The 14492-nt window shown below is 55.9% G+C and overlaps 2 protein-coding genes across 2 annotated transcripts in view; one reads left to right on the top strand and one right to left on the bottom strand.

Annotated features, from left to right (window-relative positions):
- The window catches only part of LOC130586640 (zinc finger CCHC domain-containing protein 17-like), an 11806-nt gene extending 1234 nt beyond the window's left edge, over window positions 1-10572 (top strand). The window contains exons 2-4 of the mRNA XM_057387515.1: window positions 295-395; window positions 2818-2966; window positions 9066-10572. Coding sequence (XP_057243498.1) covers window positions 295-395; window positions 2818-2966; window positions 9066-9221 — 406 coding nt within the window. The 3' untranslated portion in view covers window positions 9222-10572. The remainder of the gene's footprint in view (window positions 1-294; window positions 396-2817; window positions 2967-9065) is intronic.
- Window positions 10573-11065: 493 nt separating this feature from the next.
- The window catches only part of LOC130586641 (fatty acid-binding protein, heart-like), a 3856-nt gene continuing 429 nt past the window's right edge, over window positions 11066-14492 (bottom strand). The window contains exons 2-4 of the mRNA XM_057387516.1: window positions 13677-13849; window positions 11447-11548; window positions 11066-11353 (exon numbers count right to left, since the gene is read on the bottom strand). Coding sequence (XP_057243499.1) covers window positions 11300-11353; window positions 11447-11548; window positions 13677-13849 — 329 coding nt within the window. The 3' untranslated portion in view covers window positions 11066-11299. The remainder of the gene's footprint in view (window positions 11354-11446; window positions 11549-13676; window positions 13850-14492) is intronic.

The raw sequence follows: 14492 nt of genomic DNA, 5'->3' as shown, positions 1-14492 counted from the left end.
AGCTGCTCCTGGGGCTCCAGCCCCTTCTCTTCAGGGAATTTAAGGCACAAGAATCACAGGAATGACCCAGAATCCTTCCCTGGGAGGGTGGGGAGGTCCTGGCACMGATTCCCAGAGAAGCTGTGGCCATCCTGGATCCCTGGAAGTGTCCAAGGCCAGGCCAGCTCTGCTCTTTGACTTTAGAAGTTTTACTTTGAGAGCAACCTCCAACAACCTTGTTAGGGTGTGTTCATCCAAAAATGCAGGATTAAGGATGAGAGTGGATTGAAAATGGAGCTGTCCTTCTCTCCCYAGTCAGGATGAGAGGAAGAAACGCACCTTCAGGGACTACACGAGCCAGAAGATCACCCTTGAGGCCGTGCTGAACACGGTGTGCAAGAAATGTGGCTGCAAAGGTGGGTTCTGCTGCTTTTTCATTGCCTTGTCCCAGCCAGGTGGTGACCCTTGGTAGGGTTATATCAATGTCTGTCTCGTGGTTAGAATCCTAAAATGGTTGGGGTTGGAAAGGACCTTAAAGCTCATCTCAWTCCAGTCCCCAGGGACACCTCCCCAGTTTACTCCAAACCCCATCCAGCCTGGCCTTGGACACTTCCAGGCATCTGGGARCAGCCTGCTGTCATGGTTACACATGGTTGTGTAAAAGGACTGAATTTTGGTTCCATATTTCTCCTTTAGAGGAGGCACTTTTTATCACTTGTTACAGAAACAAAAGACTTTGTTCAAATCCTTTTCAAAAAAAAAAGAACTGTATTCCTTAAAATCACACCCCTTTGGGCTACTGGGGAGAGGCCAGTGGAAGCCACTGGAGAGGACTGGAGAGATGAGGAGACATTGAGGGAGCTGGGCCTGGTTATTGTGGAGAAGAAGAATCTGAAAGGGAATCCCATCAGTCCATACAAAAATCCTATCGATCCGTACCAATATCCCATCGATCCATACCAATATCCCATCGATCCATACCAATATCCCATCGTTCTGTACCAATATCCCATCAATCCATACCAGTATCCCATTGATGTGTACCAATATCCCATTGATCCGTGCCAATATCCCATCAATCCATACCAATATCCCATTGATCCGTGCCAATGTCCCATCAATCCATACCAATATCCCATCGATCCGTACCAATATCCCATTGATTCATACCAATATCCCATTGATCTGTACCAATATCCCATGAATCCATACAAATATCCCATCGATCCATACAAATATCCCATGAACCCATCCAAAAATCCCATCAATCCATTTGATATCCCATCAATCCATACAATTATCCCATGAATCCATACAATTATCCCATGGATCCATACAAATATCAATCTAAATCCATACAAATATCCCAACAATCCATCCAAATGTCCCATCAATCCATACAAATACCCCCAAGTGCTGGCAGAGGATGGTGCCAGGCTCTGTTCAGTGGCAGGACAAGGAGTGATGGCCATAAACTGAAACTCAACAAGTTCCACCTCACCACRAGGAACAACTGTCCATGAGGGTGGCAGAGCTGTAACAGCTGCCCATGGAGGGACTGGAGTTTCCCTCTCTGGTTTGGGATCCATGCCAACCCCCTGGATGTGTCCCTGTGTCACCTGCTCCTGGGTGATCTCCGGAGGTCCCATCCAACCCCAACTGCTCTGTGACTCCTCCTGGTGCCATCCACTCCTGTCCTCCCTGCTGGGCACAGTCCAGGACACATTCTGTCCCTGCACCATTTGGTTCCTGAGTCTCAGAGCTCAGATCTTGCTCTGCTTTTGGTTTTTAAGAAGTGAACAAACCCTCACCAGGTGATCCCACTGTGAAAAACCATCCAGGGAAGTTCCAGATCGTTCCTGAGTTCCAAATTCCTTGTTGTCTTAGGGCTAAAACCAAATATAGGGGTTTGTAACCTTGTGGAATGTCCTGCCTTCTCCAGCAGGGTGGAGGTGACTCTTGTGGTGCCTTTCAGTGCCTTTCTTCAAGTTGCTGAGGTGTAAAGTACTTTTTTTTCTTTTTTTTTTGCAGGAGTTTGTGCTGTGCCCTACTTAGATTATTTACAGTAAATGGTTAATGGGGTTCATGCTGTTCTGGAGGAGGTTAATGATGAGGATGGGCTCTGGAGTGGGAGAAAACTCTTTAAAATACTATTTTTTAAAGGATTTAATACTACTTAAAGAGGTATTTTATATAAAATACTGTTTTAAAGAATACTATTTAAGGAACTATTATATATTAAATACTATTTTAAAGAATTAATACTATTTAAGGAGCTATTATATATAAAATACTATTTTAAAAAACTCCCCAAAACCATGATTCTGCCTATTTCCAATCTGATTTTTAATAATGGTGTCTCCTCGTAACAGCAGGTGCCAGCTCYCCAAATTTCCACTGCAGCTCTTAGTAGGTCAACTTTGATGTCTCCAGAGTAGAAAGGGTGGAACCAGATGAGCTCAATTTCCCTCTCTTTGTGGCTTCAGCTCATTTTCCAGGTGCCAATCACACCAATTTCCCTTTCCCCCACTCTTTTCTGTGCTGATTAAACCCATGCACAGACACATTTTTACTTGTTGAGACAAGAATATTTCCGTTTTTGCCTGACTAATCCCTCCAGAACAACCTGGGTTGTGTTTGTTCTCTGTCCTGTTTGATCGGGACAGGTTAAACTGACTGAAATTTTAGGATAAAAAATGTCCAGCCTAGATTTTCTCCTTGTTACTAATAATAAAAACAGAGCCTTGGCAGCACTTCAGGGGTGTGAAATGCATTTGTTAAGAAAAAAAAAAAAAGGACAAGGGGATGGGTTTTACCTTCAAACACCKTTTTTTCCAGGTCACTTTGCCAAGGAGTGTTTCATGCAGCCTGGAGGGACCAAATACAGCCTCATTCCAGAAGAGGAGGAAGAGGAGGGGGCAGCAGCAGGACAGGAAGGAGATAAAAAGACCAGCCAGGCTGAGGAGCCTTCAAAGAAAAGGAAAAAGGTAYGAGGTGACCTCTGGTTGGCCTGGAGAAGGGAAAGGGGGATGGGTGATTTATTCTGGAGTTACAACTGAGTTACTACAGCAATGTGGGTAGGAGTAACCAGCTCTGGGCTGAGAAGTTGGCTCCGTTTTGTGCAAATTTTGTAGCAAAACAGGGATCTCCTCCAGTGATTTTTTAGGAATTCTTAGGCTTTCTCCTTTTATTCCTGTCAAACTGTGTTTAAGCTGATTTTGTGCTACAACACACAGGAACAAAGATATTCCTTACAGTGAGAAAAAGGTGATTTTTTTTTTCCTGTTCTTTGTAAGGCTCTGTAGGAATTGCTTCAGTGGCCTGAATTTCTGTGATTCCTGCCAATGACCTGTTTCCCTCCCTTTTCCTGCCCTCACACCTTTCTTTGATGTGAACTCGGTGCCCTGCTGGCTCCAGGGGGTGTCCTGACCCAGCCACAGCCACRGGAATTGGATTTATTGGCACACTTTGGGGGAAAATCCCTGGCTGTGTTTGCACTGGGAGCGATCCCAGCYCCAGAGGAATTTCTGTCCCTGTGAAAATGGCTTGAGATAAGAGACCTTTGCCAGGCACTGTTTGACCTCTGGTTTGGAGCAGGATGGGAGAAAATAAAACACAGGTGGGGCTTGAACCCAAAACAGGAGCTTTTGGTGGTCAGGTTTGGTTTTTTTCACGGAATCTCAGTGGTTTGGGTTGGAAGGGACCTTAAATYCCACCCAGTRCCACCCCAGCCATGGCAGGGATCCAATAAATCCAGACTTCAATAAACTCTTCCATCAGCCCCTTCACAGTCGCACTTTTAATTATTCTTCCAAAGCCTTTCTCTTTATTTTTCCCCTTTTTCCAACTCTGTGACCTCCCTGTGTCCCCGGAGAGGGGCAACAGGCAGAAAAGGTGGGAAAGGCTCAAATTATTTAAATATTGTGGGRAAAAATTACACTTGGAGGTGCACTAATAGCTCGTTATCCCATCCCTGCCCATCCACCAGAATGGGGATTCCCAGTGGAACCTTGCCTTGCTGACCCCACAGGATATGGGGTCACTTTCCTCAATTTGTTCTGGTTTTTTTGGGGGCAGTTGGCAGATGAGCAACTTTCCTTCAAATCTCTCTCATTCCTTTGATCTCCCTCCCTTCTCAAGGATGACATCAAAAGTTTTCACATGTTTTCCAGAGCTGGAATAATAAAACTGGGAGCTTTTTTGGGGGCAGGATGTGGGATCCTGGAGATGAATAGTTCCCTTGTAGTCTCGAGTGCCTGCTGAGATCCTGTCTGGGAGCTTCCATGTGTTCCCCTGCATGCCTGGAGCTCCGGGGGTTTACAGCCCATGGAAATGGCTCTGTGGAGTCAGGGACAGTCCCCTTGCTGACCTGTCCCATCCCACAGCTGTGACATCAGTGTGGGGCTGGGGTTCTGAAATGGGTAGGAGGGAGCTGCCRGCTCCCCCGTGATCCCCTTTCCATCGAGTGGCAGAGCAGGAAAATTGACATTTTTAGCTGTTTGGGATCAGCATTCTGTGCTTTCCTGGATCTGTTTCCTTGCAGTTTCTGGGTGCTTTTCCCTTCTCCTGGAGTTTCCTCTCCTGAGCTACTTCAGGATCCTTCCCCCCTTTTTTCTCCCCTTGCCTTCCCAGGGATATCCTTAGCTCCTTTTTTTCCGTCCTGCCTGAGCCCTGCAGCATTTACAGGATGGGGACAGCTTTGGGTCTGTGCACTGGGACAGTGTCAGGGACACTCTGTGAGGTGGCAGAGCTCCCTGATGGCATTGGGGCTGTGAGCTCTGACCTGGCTCCTGTAACCGCTGAGAAAATGAGTGACTGGAAGGAGAAGGGGAGATGCTGGAGAGTGTTCAGGGAAGGGAAACAGGGCTGGGGAAGGGGCTGGAGCCCCAGGAGAAGCTGAGGGAGCTGGGAAAGGGGCTCAGCCTGGAGCAAAGGGGGATCATTTGGGACCTTGTGGCTCTGCACAACTCCCTGACAGGAGGGGGCAGCCAGGGGGGTCGGGCTCTGCTCCAGGGAACAGGGACAGGAGGAGAGGGAATGGCCTCAGGCTGGGCCAGGGCAGGTTTAGACTGAAAATTGGGAAAATCCTTCTCAGAAAGGGTTGATCAAACTGTGCAGGGCACTGGTGGAGTTCCCATCCCTGATGTGCTCCTGAACCCACGTGCATGTGGCACTTGGGGATGTGGTTCATGAGTACTCCCAGAATCCCGGAGTGGTTTGGGTTGGAAGGACCTTAAATCCCACCCAGTGCCCCCCCTGCCATGGCAGGGACACCTCCCACTGTCCCAGGCTGCTCCCAGCCCCATCCTGGACACTGCCAGGGATCCAGGGGCAGCCACAATCCACTTCTAGATACAAGAAATAAACTCTTCCATCTTCCGACTCTTCCCCCGTGCTGCTGAGGCCATGGTTGGATGGTCCTGGAGGGCTTTTCCAACCTGAGCAATTCCCCCATTCCGTGGTGCTGTGGCTGGGATGTGCAGGAGCCCCTGAGCCCATCTGGGACAGCTGGACAGGCCCAGGCTCGGTGTCCCTTGTCCCCCTGGGGTCACGAGGTGAGSGAGCTGCTGTGGGAACAGCAGTGGCCCTGCTGGGCTTGTGTGGGAGGAGGGAGGCTGGGAATGGCTGAACCCTTTCCATCCTGCTTCCAAAAAAAAAAACCTGCAGTGCTGACCGAGGGATAACCCCTTGGATTGAAATTCTCCACATTTCTGCAGCTTCTGCTCAGACACACGGATCAGCTCGTGCCTGAGGTGCTTTGGGATGGCCATTGGGATTGGGGCTTTTTTTCAGATTTTGCTGCACTTTTCCTCACCTTGGGGAAGATTTCTGCCTGCAGACGTTCGTGTGAAAACCACACCTGAGTGGTGTTCTKTGGCTCATCCAGCCTTGGTCCAGCCTCAGTTTTACTGGTTTTACTGGTTCCTCCATGGCATTAAGAGGGCACAGCCCTTCACACATTGTGCTTAATCCCTGCTTTTCTGAATCTATGTTTATTTACTGATTCTTCTCCTCAGATTCATTCTGACTGCTCCTCAAAAATAAGATGCAAAAATACCTTTAGATTGATGTAATGAATCTTGTTTGGAGTGAAATTGGTAGAATAAGAACAAAGAATAAAATTAGGGAGCCTAGAAGGATTCCTAGCCCAGCCCTGGAGATGCAGACAGACGTTGGAAATCYGTTCAAATTTTTCACAAGGATAGACACAAAACCTTGGAATGAGTCACAACTCCACAAAAGGMTCTGGTGAAAAATATTTCAACTTCTTGGGGAGTTCTGGGCACTCCCCTCTTATCTCAAGCCCAAATACCTTCAGGARGAATGAGCTGTTGTGACATTCTCCAAGCACAGCCTGGAGCCATGTTCTTCACAAAGGGCATGAGGGAGCCCTGAGTGCTGCAGGGGCCCCTCTTGGAGCGGTTTTTGGAGCAGCAGGGAAGGAATTCCACAAAAACCAGCACTCAGACTCCAGCCCAGGCTGTTGCTGTTCCACTGGCAGCTCCCAACAGGGCTCTGGAGAGAGGTTTTGAAACACATTTGGTGAGATTGTTGCATAGGTGGGGCAGGAAATGCGAGGAACCCTAAAGTGCAGCTCTGTGTGTTGTGAACCCTCTGCACTGAGAGCTCATGGGGCCAAATCCTTTCCAAATATTGCCCCAAAATGCAGTGTTTGGGGCTCTGGCTGTGCCCAGAGCTGAGCTGAGCCCTGTCCAGCAGGGCTGGGCTGTGCCCCTCTATCAGTCCCTGAGCTGGAAACACCCCCTGCACACTGAATTCCCTGGTAACCAGTGCAAGTGCTGATCTCCCGGGGTTGGGATCCTGGATTTAGGGAAAGCTGTCGTCTGGCTGCAGAATTCTGCTTGTGCAGAAGGGTTTTGCAGCAGCTCTGCCTCCTGCTACTGAAAATCCTAAAACTGTGGAATGCTTTGGGTTGGGAGGACCTTAAAGCCCATCCCATCCCATCCCTGCCATGGGGACACCTTCCACTGTCCCAGGTGGCTCCAAGCCCCGTCCCACCTGGCCCTGGACACTCCCAGGGATCCAGGGACAGCCCCATGCTCAGCTCTTGGTGCTGCATTCCCAGCCCAGGCTGTGCTGCTGTGCTCTGATGCCTGCACTGGAACAATGATGGAACTGTAAACGGCACACACAGGGATCACTGAGTCAGCTCCTGGCCCTGCACAGGACACCCCAAGAACCCCACTGTGTGCCCCAGAAGGACTTTGTCTGTCTTGGAGCGATGTTGGCTGTTTGACGCCCCCAGGAAGGGGAGGCTGAGGGTTTGCTGGTTTTGTCCAGCCAGCACAGTGCCCATGTGTGCTTTGATGTCCCCTGTTGCATCCCCAGGAGTGTGTGTGACATCCTGTCCCRTCTCCAGCCCTCACATCCTGAGAAACTTTCCCAAGCTCTGGAATGAAGCTGAAGCTCTGTTGGCTGTGAAGGTCTGCTCAAACTTTCTCACMATGTGCACAGGCTGGAAAAGCTTGAGAAAATTCTCCTTGCTGCATCCCATTCTGTGGAAGGTTTAACTCCTTCCMATCCTCTTCTCCAGCCTGGGAGGATTTGTTTCTGCCTCTCATCATGGGTCAGGGGCTGTGTGGTGAGTCTGTTGTTATCCCACAGGAGAATAGGCTCGCTTTGGGGTGACATTTGCAGTGCTGTTGTGAAGCTAAAAAGCACTGAGGGTGTGGAATGATTCCATYCTCTGCTCCATTTCCTGCAGTGCCGGAGGGCACTGCTTGGTGCTCAGCTCCAAGTCCTGTCTTTGCTCTTCCAGCTCCCTCAAATTGCAGTTGTTCTATTGCCATTAATGRGCTGCCTGCTCCTTTTTCCCCACCTGACAGCCTGGGCCTGCTGCTTGGACACCCAATCCGATTTGGGCAGGTGGAGCTCACTCTGAGCACAAAAATCTCAAAAGCTGGGTTGGTCAGAGCCCTGAGCTGAGCCTGCTGGGCCACATTCCTCACCGGGGCTGTTCAAATCTGTCCCAGGCTCTGGTAGCCTCCATGGCTAGCTCTGCTCCCTGGAACCCTCCCTGGCTTCTCACCTTGAACATGGCAACAATTCCTGATCAGCCCCTCTGGAGCTGGGCTGGGAGAGCTGGGGGTGCTCACCTGGAGAGCTTCAAGGGAAGCTGGGGAGCAGAGAGGAGGGTGGGAAAGGAGTTTGGGAACAGGASAGGGTGCGGAGGAAATTGGGGAGCAGGATGGGGTGCAGAGGAAATTGAGGAGCAGTAAGGGATGCAGTGGGAAGTTGGGGAGCAGGATGGGGTGCAGAGGAAGTTGGGGAAGCAGGATGGGGTGCAGAGGAAATTGGGGAGCAGTAAGGGGTGCAGAGGAAATTGAGGAGCAGTAAGGGATGCAGTGGGAAGTTGGGGAGCAGGATGGGGTGCAGAGGAAGTTGGGGAAGCAGGATGGGGTGCAGAGGAAATTGAGGAGCAGTAAGGGGTGCAGAGGAAATTGAGGAGCAGTAAGGGATGCAGTGGGAAGTTGGGGAGCAGGATGAGGTGCAGAGGAAGTTGGGGAACAGTAAGAGGTACAGTGGGAAGTTGAGGAGCTGTAAGGGGTGCAGAGGAAGTCGGGGAAGCAGGATGCAGAGGAAGTTGGGAAACAGGAGGGGGTGGTGAAATGTGCAGGGAGGTTGTGCAAAGATCCCCGTCCTGCAGAAGGGCACTGAGCTCATCCCTTGTGCAGGAAGCTGCAGTGGGCTCTCAGGGAGAGTTTGGATGCTCCAGGACTCTCATCCTGGCAGGATGGGGCTGCAGGGATGCTTAGAAACATTTAGAAACAAAAGTTTAGGAACTCATTTTCTGGGCAAAAAAACTTTATCCTTCGGACTTGTGTTAATAGAGAGCAGTGAAATGATGGAGTGAGGGCAAGGGCTCTCCTTCCATGAATTATCCAGCATTTTCCAGGCTTGTCTTTCCACGTTGCTGCCGCTCTGCTCCAATTTCTGCCGTGCCCTGTGATGAATTCCTGGCTCCTGGGGCACGGTGCCCTTTCCATGCAGGAACAGGCCCAGAAAGGCCCTCGCTGCCCTGGTGAGYGTTCCCACATTCCCAGGCTTCTCTTTTGTTTTTCCAGGAGAAGAAGAAGAAGAAGCACAGGGCCAAGCAATCCTCGGAATCAGACTCGTCCAGCTCGTCCTCGGACAGTGACGAAGATCAGCCCTCCAGCAAGAGGCCCAAGCACTCCAAGAAGAAGAAGAAGAAGAAGAAGAAGAAGCAGCACAAGAAGTAGCCTTGGGAGGAACAGGGCGGGCTGGGGCGCTGCCATGGCTGGTCCCTGTGCACAGCTTGAGGAGCTGGCAGGGATCAGCCCTTCTGCTCCAGGGACAGGAGGTTCCTGCTCAAAGCAGCCCAAGCTCTCCCTGGAGCCTTTTGTACAGGTGAGCACCCCCAACTCTCCCAGCCCGGCTCCAGAGGGGCTGATCTGTTCAAGGAAAGAAGCTAAGGAGGGTGTCAGGGAGCAGAGCTGGCCAGGGAGGTGACCAGATTAACACCTGGTGCTCTTATAGGTGTTGGCCTTGCTACACGGTGTGCTGTCACCTTGGGCACAGGCTGCCCYTTTCTGTCACAGCTGCTGCCAGCAYGGGCTCAGGACACCCTCCAGGGCACCTCTGCCGTGCAACAGCCTCGTGTTTGGATCCATCAGGAGCCTGGCTGCCATTAGCCTTGTCCCAGTGGCCTGCAGAGSCTGGGCTGGCACAACCAGGCCCACACCGTGCTGGGGACAGGGCTCTGGGATGGCACCACAATGCCCTGKCACAGGGCTCTGGGCTGCAAAGCTGCCCCGGCTCCCTTGGTCTCTGCAAACACTGGGAGTGGAGGAGCAAGGAGCGAATGGGGGAGTGCAGAGACTGGGAGTAAACATTAACTGTGGAGTGTTTGCTGCCTGGAAAGGGATGGAAAATAAATCTCTGCCCCCTCCAGCTGCACTTTGTACCAGCTCCTTTCTTCTGCACCCTCCACACTTCATCTTGGGCAGGGGAGAAACAGGACTGGCTGTGTGGAGGGGACAGGAGAAGGTTCTTTTGGGAAGTTCTGGCTGCTTGCCGAGGTTCCCAGGGGTGGGAAGGGGGTGTGTGGTAAGGTAACCCATAGGAGAAACCTTCTGGAAGGAGCATAAATCTTGTAACTGGAGCTGAAGGTCAGGGGAAGGGATKGCARGAGGAGCGTGCCAGGAGCTCAGCCYTGYCRGGACAGATGTGCCGAGGGAACGGGGAAGGAGCGGCTCCTGTGGGCTCTGGCTCTGCAGGGAGCTGAGGATGGGGCTGGCACTGCCCGTTGGCATCGCAGGAGCAGGAGATGGGCTTGCTGCTGCAGCCGCTCCCTTTTCCCTTTTCCCTTCCCTGCGCTTTCCGTCCCTGTTCCTCATCGCTGCATCCCACTTTGGGGCCAGTTCCCTTCCCAAACCCGGGGAGTTGAGAGCTCAGCACCTTTTTTCCAGGTGAGTCCGTGGTCCTGCCCCGGTGCTGGGGCTCCCTCCCGCCCCACTAGAGCATTCCTGGATCCCGGGGAAGGGAGGGAGCATTCCTGGATCCCGGGGAAGGGAGGGGGCATTCCTGGATCCCGGGGAAGGGAGGGRGCATTCCTGGATCCCGGGGAAGGGAGGGRGCATTCCTGGATCCCGGGGAAGGGAGGGRGCATTCCTGGATCCCGGGGAAGGGAGGGAGCATTCCTGGATCCCGGGGAAGGGAGGGAGCATTCCTGGATCCCGGGGAAGGGAGGGAGCATTCCTGGATCCCGGGGAAGGGAGGGAGCATTCCTGGATCCCGGGGAAGGGAGGGAGCATTCCTGGATCCCGGGGAAGGGAGGGGGCATTCCTGGATCCCAGGCAAGGGAGGGGGCATTCCTGGATCCCAAGCTCTGGTGAACATTCCCTCTGTGAAAGCACAGAACTGATTCCCACAGCTCGGACAAGCAGCTGGCATGGGCTACTGGGCTCGCTGGCCATTAACCCCATCCCTGCCAGTGTGTCTGGGCTGGCTGAAGCCCAGGGCTGCCCCGCTGACCGCAGCCTGCCTCAGCCCTGGGGTGGGCCATGTCCTGAACGCCTTTTCCTGAGCACACGGAACACAGAGCTGTAACAACATGGCCTTTATTGGTTTTCCATGTGATTTTTCCCACTGTGAATTAAAAAAGAACCCAACAACAAACCAACAAAGTCCCACCCGAGTCCCTGGAGGCACTGGGCAGGGACAGGCGTAGCACCGGCACGGCAGCAGCTCCGACCCCACGGGAAAGCCGTGTGTGGCACGGGGCCGGGAGRTGGGGACGCTGTGGCACCGGGTGACAGGCAGGGGACCGGGACAGCGGCTATGTGGCCTTCTCGTARGTGCGGGTGGAGACGACGCTGCCCATGGTGAGAGTCTGGGGGCAGAGGGGTGGGGAGGRGGATTAGCGCTGCCCTGCCCAGCCCCYGGCCCCAGCTCTTCCCACTCCCAAYCGTTCCTGTGCCCTTACCAGGATTAACTTCCCATCCTTCAGCTCCCGCACCAGYGATGTCTCCTTTCCATCCCACTTCTGCACGTGGACGAGTTTGCCTCCATCCAGCTTGACCACGGACTGCAGGGAGGGATGGACAGCCACCATCAGCTTTCTCCCTGGGCTTTTGGAGCGCGGGGTGGGGGKTTTATCCCTCCGAGGGGACCCTGGAGCCCCGCAGGGCTCGGGGTCAGCCTGTGGGTGCCACTGTAGGGGTGCCCAGTTGGCACCATCCCCGCCTGGCACGGTCAGTGCTGCTCAGCCCGGCCCAGATCCTGCCCTGGGCCACAGCCTCAGCTGCCCCCCCGTCACCCCCCGGTGCCACCGGCACGGTCACCTTGCCCTCTGTCCCCGGGGCCAGCCCGGGAGCCCTGCCCAGGGCCACAACCCTCTCCGGGGCCACCGGGACCTGTCCCRGGCGCGGCTCCCGAGCGCGGCTCACTGGCCCCGGCGGGAACCCGAGAGGCGGAGCAGGGATCGGGGATCAGGGATCGGGGATCGGGGCTCGGAGCGGAGCTCCTCCGGCCCCTAGGGCCCGGCGCGGCTTTTCGGAGGGGCTGATGGCGCAGCCCCGCCCCTGCTCGCCGCGCTGCGGTTCGCACAGCCCCGCTGCTGACTCAGCTCGAGAGCCCGGCCCGTGCCAAGGTTACTGTGACAGGGACGGGGTTTTGCCAGGACAGCCGCTGCCACCGGCACTGGCACGGGCCGCCTGTCGCCATCGTGCCCCGTGCCCCCCACCCAGCCCGTCCAGAGCCGGGCTCTGTCCGGAGCTCGGGTGTCCCCCAGCCCCAGGGCTCCACAACGCTCTGGGGGCTCCCTCAGATCCCAMTTCTCCCCACAGCCGGGCTCTCCCACTGCTCGTGCCCCAAAGTTTGGGTACCCGCAGGATTTGGGTGTCCCCCAGCCCTGGAGCCCAGTGCCAGAGGGCAGGGATGGATGGGATATTGGGAAGGGATTGTTCCCTGGGAGGGTGGGGAGRGGCTGGGATGGAATTCCCAGAGCAGCTGTGGCTGCCCCTGGATCCCTTTGAGTGCCCAAGGCCAGGCTGGACATTGGGGCTGGGAGCACCTGGGACAGTGGGAGATGTCCCTGCTATGGCARGAGTGGCACTGGGTGGGCTTTAACGTCTCTCCAACCCAAACCATTCCCCTTCAGTCTGGGTGCCCCACAACCCCACACACCCCATGGCTGACTCCCCGCCCCATCCTGTCCAGCCCCGTGGCTCGGGCAGCCGTCCCGGCCCCGCTGACCCATCATGTGCCCTCTGGCCCCGGGCCGAGGGGCACCCCAAGGGCACGTCCTGGGCTGTGGCAGCARCTCCGGGCCGGTCACACGTTCCTGCTGCTTGAACAGGTTCCAGGACTGGGGCGGGTGGGAGGGAGCACGGTGGGGAGGGATCACACTCAGCCCCTTCCCCCAGCCTCCCGCCGTGCCCAGCCCTTCGTGCTTCCTGCTTTGGGGCCACGAAAGGGTTTTTTTCCCGGAGGTGCCCCCCGGGCTGGGTGTGGGGCACAGCGCTGCCGCTGCTCCCTCGAAGAGCRTTTAATGGGGCACGGGAGCAGCAGCTGAAATCGAGGTAAAATCAGGAGCTGGGCCGTTCCTTCCAGGGAAAATGTCCCTCCAGGGCAGGAGAGGCCGGCAAAGGAGCTGCTCTCCCTCAGGTGATTTTATCCCTCGCTCTCTCAGGGAGGAGCAGACCGGCTGGGGAGCTTTTGAGTTCCCCAGGGGCCCTGGGGAGGCAGCGGCCAGGTGGGACTGTCCGGGGGTTCTGTCCTGTCCCTGCCTGCGGGGGAGGGAGGCACAGAGGGGRCTCAGCTTCGGGGGGCTCTGCAAAGAACTCCCGTGCCCCTCTTCCCCCGGAGCAGGGACACTTCCACACTCTCTTGAGCGAGCTGGCACTCGCCAGCCCGGCTCTTGCACAACSGCCCCGACAGCTGCGGGCCCGTCCCGCTCCCGGGGCAACCCGGCTGCAAACCGGGCTCGGACTGGGGGAGTGCCTGGACGGGACCAGGCTCCCTCGGGCAGAGCGGGGCTCCCCTCCCACGGGCGGCCAGGATGGAGCCCCGGAGCCCTGGGCCGGTGAAACCATCCCCACGGATCCCCGGGCCGGTGAAACCATCCCCACGGAGCCCCATGGGCTGGTGACACCATGCCCACGGAGCCTGCAGAGCCCTCCAGGGGTGCCGCAGGGCGGGGGCGGGGGGCTCACCTTGACGTTCCTGTCGTCCGCCGTGGTCTCGTCGAACTCCTCGCCCAGTTTGAAGGAGATCTCGGTGTTCTTGAAGGTGCTCTGGGTCTTCACGGTGACCTTGTCGCCGTCCAGCTCGATGATGGTGGTGGGCTTGGTGAAGCCGGCCACTTGCCGCGTGGCGAAGCCCACGCCTGGGGGGGTGAGCGGTGAGGGGGGGCGTGGAGGGGCACGGTGCAGSCCCCCAGCCCCGGCAGCACCCCCGGGCTCCTCCTTGCCGTGGCGGTGGAGGGTGAACCCCAAAACCGCTCCCGATTCGTGGTTCTGGGGGGCTCCGTGTGGGGTGGGAGCRGAGAAAGSGGGGGCAGGGAACGCTGTCCTTGCTGGGGATGGACCCTGCACAGCCCCCCAGCCCCGAGCTGGGTGAGGGGGGGCACGTGTGTCTGTGCCCCACTCCCCGCACTGCTCGGGGGCGGGGGTCTCACCCTGTCCGTGCTGGGGTTGGGGAAGGCCGGAGGGTCCCGGGCGGCTCCCAGCACCCGGGGTGGGGGGGAGCATCTCATGCTCCCACCCTCTGCCAAGGCTGCTCAGGGAGGGGCACGGGAAGGACAAGATCCCCTCACCAAGCCTGAGACCCCTCACCCAGCCCGAGACCCTCCTATCCAGCATGAGACCCCCCCCTATTCAGCCTGAGACCCCTCACCCAGCCTGAGACCCCTCACCCAGCCTGAGACCTCCATCCCCAGCCTGAAATCCCCACCCAGCCTGAGACCTCTTACCCAGCCGGAGACCCCCACCCAACCCGAGGCCCCTCACCCAGCCTGAGGCCACCTCCCC

Source organism: Malurus melanocephalus, unplaced genomic scaffold (genome assembly GCF_030028575.1).
Source record: "Malurus melanocephalus ecotype Western Australia unplaced genomic scaffold, MMel_1.1 scaffold_1235, whole genome shotgun sequence".
Taxonomy (NCBI): domain Eukaryota; kingdom Metazoa; phylum Chordata; class Aves; order Passeriformes; family Maluridae; genus Malurus; species Malurus melanocephalus.
Note: the sequence above shows the minus strand (reverse complement) of the source record. Positions and strands in the feature narration are given on the sequence as shown.